General features: G+C 57.1%; 1 protein-coding gene across 1 annotated transcript in view; it reads left to right on the top strand.

Moving 5' to 3' along the window:
- The window catches only part of LOC104489261 (aldehyde dehydrogenase family 3 member B1-like), a gene marked incomplete at both ends in the record, with an annotated part of 10,076 nt that extends 6,034 nt beyond the window's left edge, over positions 1–4,042 (top strand). The window contains 4 exons of the mRNA XM_010131403.1: positions 2,318–2,398; positions 2,928–3,073; positions 3,725–3,835; positions 3,922–4,042. Of these exons, the coding sequence (XP_010129705.1) occupies positions 2,318–2,398; positions 2,928–3,073; positions 3,725–3,835; positions 3,922–4,042 (459 nt within the window). The remainder of the gene's footprint in view (positions 1–2,317; positions 2,399–2,927; positions 3,074–3,724; positions 3,836–3,921) is intronic.
- Positions 4,043–4,232: the final 190 nt, after the last annotated feature.

The raw sequence follows: 4,232 nt of genomic DNA, 5'->3' as shown, positions 1-4,232 counted from the left end.
GAGTGCTCGCCAGCCCCTCGTCCAGATCATTGATAAAGATGTAAAGAGGACAGGCCCCATCAGAGAGCCCTGAGGAACACCACTGGTGACTGCTCCCTGTCTCTGTCTTCCCGTTCGAGGAGCTGGGCAACCAGAGAACTACTGCTCTGACTGCTAGTGACTGAGGCAAACCAGGTATTCAGCCCCTCAGCCTTCTCCTCATCCTGGGTCACTCCGTCTCCCCCCACATCTGGTAGAAGAGGGAGATTCTCCTCAGCCTGTTTTTGCTGTTCACATATTTCTAAAAACATTTTTTATTGTCTTTCATGGTGGTGGCCAGGCTAAACTCTAGCTGGAGACATTCAGCACCTTAGCCTTTTCCTCATCCTGGGTCACTACGTTTCCCCCTGCATCCAGCAAAGGATGGAGGTTCTCCTCAGCCCTCCTTTTGCTGTTAATGCCTTTATAGAAACATTTTTTACTGCCTTTTATGACTGTGGCCAGACCAAGTTCTAGTTGGGCTTTAGCCCGTCTAATTTTCTCCCTCCGTAACCTCTCAAAATCCTTGTAGCTTTCCTGAGTGGTTGCCCCTTCTTCCCCACAGGCCAGAGACTCCTTTTCTTCCTGAGCTCCAGCCAAACACCTGTTGAGCCAGGCTGCTCTTCTACCCCACCAGCCCGTCTCACGGCACACCAGGTACTCTTGTTCTTGCGCCTTACTCTTGTTCTTGCGCCTTACTCTTGTTCTTGCGCCTTACTCTTGTTCTTGCGCCTTACTCTTGTTCTTGCGCCTTACTCTTGTTCTTGCGCCTTACTCTTGTTCTTGCGCCTTACTCTTGTTCTTGCGCCTTACTCTTGTTCTTGCGCCTTACTCTTGTTCTTGCGCCTTACTCTTGTTCTTGCGCCTTACTCTTGTTCTTGCGCCTTACTCTTGTTCTTGCGCCTTACTCTTGTTCTTGCGCCTTCCTGGACTCCTCCACCCTTCAGCGCTGCCTCCCGAAGGATTCTGTTGTCCCATCTCCTAAACCGGTCAAACTCTGCCCTCTGGAAGTCCAAGGTAGCAGTCGTACTGACTCCCCCTCCCTACTGACTCCCCCTCCCTACTGCCTCCGGAACTGAAAACCTGACCGTCTCATGATTGCTGGGGCCAAGATGGCTTCCAACCTTCCCATCACCCCCAGGTCCTTCCCTGTTCACCAACAGCAGGTCTAGCAGGGAGCCTTCCCTGGCTGGCTCCCCACCAGCTGCAAGTTCTCTTCCACATGCTCCCAGAACCTCCTGGGCTGGCTCCTCTCTGCTGTGTTGTATTTCCAGCAGACGTCCGGTCAGTTGAAGTCCCCCGCAAGAACAAGTGTTGGTGATGGTGAAACTTCTCCCAGCTGCTCACAGAACATTTCATCCTCCTCTCCGTCCCGGCTGGGTGGTCTGTTGGGCTGGCTCCTCTCTGCTGTGTTGTATTTCCAGCAGACGTCCGGTCAGTTGAAGTCCCCCGCAAGAACAAGTGTTGGTGATGGTGAAACTTCTCCCAGCTGCTCACAGAACATTTCATCCTCCTCTCCGTCCCGGCTGGGTGGGCTGTAACAGACTCCCACCGTGATACCTGCCCTGCTGGCCTTCCCCCTTGATTCTCCCCCATAAACGCTTGACCTTTTCATCGCCATCCTTAAGCTCTAAACAACCAAAACACTCCCTAAAGCACACAGCCACTCCTTGGCCTCTCCCTCCTGGTCTGTCCCACCTGAGGAGCTGGTAGCCACCCAAGGCAGCTCTCCAGTTGTGTGAATCAACCCACCACGTCTCCACGCTGGTGGCCGTATCGTAGTCTGCGCGCTGCACAGTGGCTCCCAGCGCCTCCTGCGCAGTGCCCATGCTGTGGGCACTGGTGTAAAGGCCCTTCACTTGGGCTGTTGATCCCGTCACCTTTTTGGGGACAGAAGATCTAACTCCTGCCTGACTATTCCCAGGCGCTACCACGATTCCTGGGTCATCAGGAGCCCTTGTGCCTGTGCTATCGCTTGGCACCCCATCCTCTGCCTCCACCTGGGCAGACCCAAGGACCTTGCCAGGACACTGTCCCTCAGACATTGATGTGCTGCTCTCAGGCTCAGCTCCAGCAAGCCTGGTTTTATCCCTTTCCCCCTTCAAATCTAGTTTAAAGCTCCTCCAATGAGCTTGATTGCAGGGCAGGGAGGCTGGCTGTCACCTCCTGCTGCCTGTGTCACACCCTCCTTGGAGACTTTACTCAACCCACCCACAGCAAGTTCCTAGGAACTCTCTCCTCCGGAATCCTTGAGCTGGGAGAATGCCAGTCTGTCCCGCCTTTCGCCCTCTTCCTTTAGAGCTCAAGGGCTCTAAATTCCCTCGGGTTATTCGAACACCTTGCAGCCAGGGCAGGCAGCTGATCCGGAGGACAGGGACAGGTAAGGTGCCAGCAGGGACAGGAGCAGCATTTTGGAGGGGGCTGGCCTCCAGAACCCCTCTCTGCTCTGTCCCAGCTGCTCTGGCTCCATCTTGGTGGGTTTCTGGGCTCCATTCCTCCAGGTCAGCTCCTCCTCCCCTCCAGGCCTGCTACCTGTGCTTCGAAATGAGAGAAACTGAGTCAAACCCAACCCACTGCTTCTCAAGAACAAAATCCCGTTAAACATGTCCCACCTAGCGTGGTGCATGGTCCTGGGGAGCAGAGGGACATGCCAGGTTGCTCCTTCACCAGTGCTGCTTCATCCCCCAGCTTTGGGTGGGGGCTGGCTGTACTGGGAAAAGAGATCCTCCTCCCTGCCAGCAAACCTCACCCACTGCCAGGACAGAAGGGAAGTGGGTGCCTTTGCCCACTGGCCCCTCAGCTGCATCACCCTGCCCATGCTCCGGAGTTTTGCCCCATGGTCAGGTCTGGATGTTCCTCATCTGACCCACAGTGCTCAGAGCCTCCTCTCGGGATGAGTCCCCACGCAGAGCTGGTGAAGCACCTGCGGGCAGCTTGGCTCTCGGGGAAGACGCGGCCCATGGAGTACCGCGTGGCCCAGCTGGAGGCCCTGGGACGTTTCCTGGACGAGAAGAAGGAGGACATCCTGGAGGCCACTGCCGCCGACATGGGCAAGGTGAGACCATCACAGCCAGAGCAGCTGGTGGGGAGGGCTTCCCTTCCCATCACATGGTCTTTCCACCCTCGCTGCCTCTTTCTTTCATTTATGAAACTGTTTGTCTACCCAAGTCTCTACCCGTCCCGTGGTGGGGCTGGGCATGTGCTTGGACCCCGGCCAGGGTCAGCCTGTGATATCTGGGGAGTGCTGGCCTTTGTTTCTTGTGCTTATCTTCAGCTTAGGCTTCGGGGATGCTCCTGGGTGGGGAAACCCTCCAGCAGCTCCCTTTGGCCGCACAGCACTGGGATGAATTAACTCCACCAAGAGCAACTGGGGGCCCTTGTTGCCATCCCCACTTCCGGAGCTGTGTCTGCATCGTGCTGTGTCTGGTGTACCTGAAGCTCCGGAGATACCAAATCCCTGTCTCCAACTGTGACCTTCTACTCTCTGGGGAACCTGCCAGCGCGGGGCCAGGCAGCGTGCCGTGATGCGGGTGGCACACTGGAAGGGTGGCTGTGCCATCCATGGGGTGTCCCCTGGGGGCGTCTGCCCCAGCAGAGCCGGTCATATCCTGCTGTGGCTGCCAGGTGGCTCCATGCTGACCACGGTGAGGTGGCCACGGGGCTGTGCCCACAGCAGTGGCCGTGATGACGTCCTGTGTGTTCCCAGCCGCCCTTTGAAGTGGAGCTCTCTGAGATCTCCGTCTGCAGGAGTGAGCTCAACCACACGCTCAACAACCTGAGCAGCTGGATGAAGGACGAGCACGTGGACAAGAACTGGGTAAGGGGCGGTGGTTGGCCTGGGGACACACACGCAGGGGAATGGGACATGCAGGGGGATGGGACATGCTGCCCTTCCCTCCGCAGGTAACACAGCTGGACTCGGCCTTCATCCGCAAGGACCCCTACGGAGTGGTCCTCATCATCGCGCCCTGGAACTACCCCATCAACCTCCTGCTGGTGCCCCTTATCGGGGCCATCGCTGCTGGTGAGGATGGGCTGTGTCCCTGCCATGCCAGAGAGTACCAAAACTGCACTGGGGTGGTGTCCTGTGTCCTCCCTCACATGGGAATGGGGTGATGATGGTGGGGCTGCACTGGGAGCCGATTGTCTGCTCCCCAAGAGCAAGGTCCTTACCAGGAGGGAGCTCCTGTCCTGCAGGTAACTGCGTGGTCATG

This window comes from Buceros rhinoceros, unplaced genomic scaffold (genome assembly GCF_000710305.1).
Source record: "Buceros rhinoceros silvestris isolate BGI_N320 unplaced genomic scaffold, ASM71030v1 scaffold4472, whole genome shotgun sequence".
Lineage (NCBI taxonomy): Eukaryota > Metazoa > Chordata > Aves > Bucerotiformes > Bucerotidae > Buceros > Buceros rhinoceros.
The sequence above is the reverse complement of the archived record's forward strand: the minus strand, read 5'-3'. Positions and strand labels throughout refer to the sequence as shown.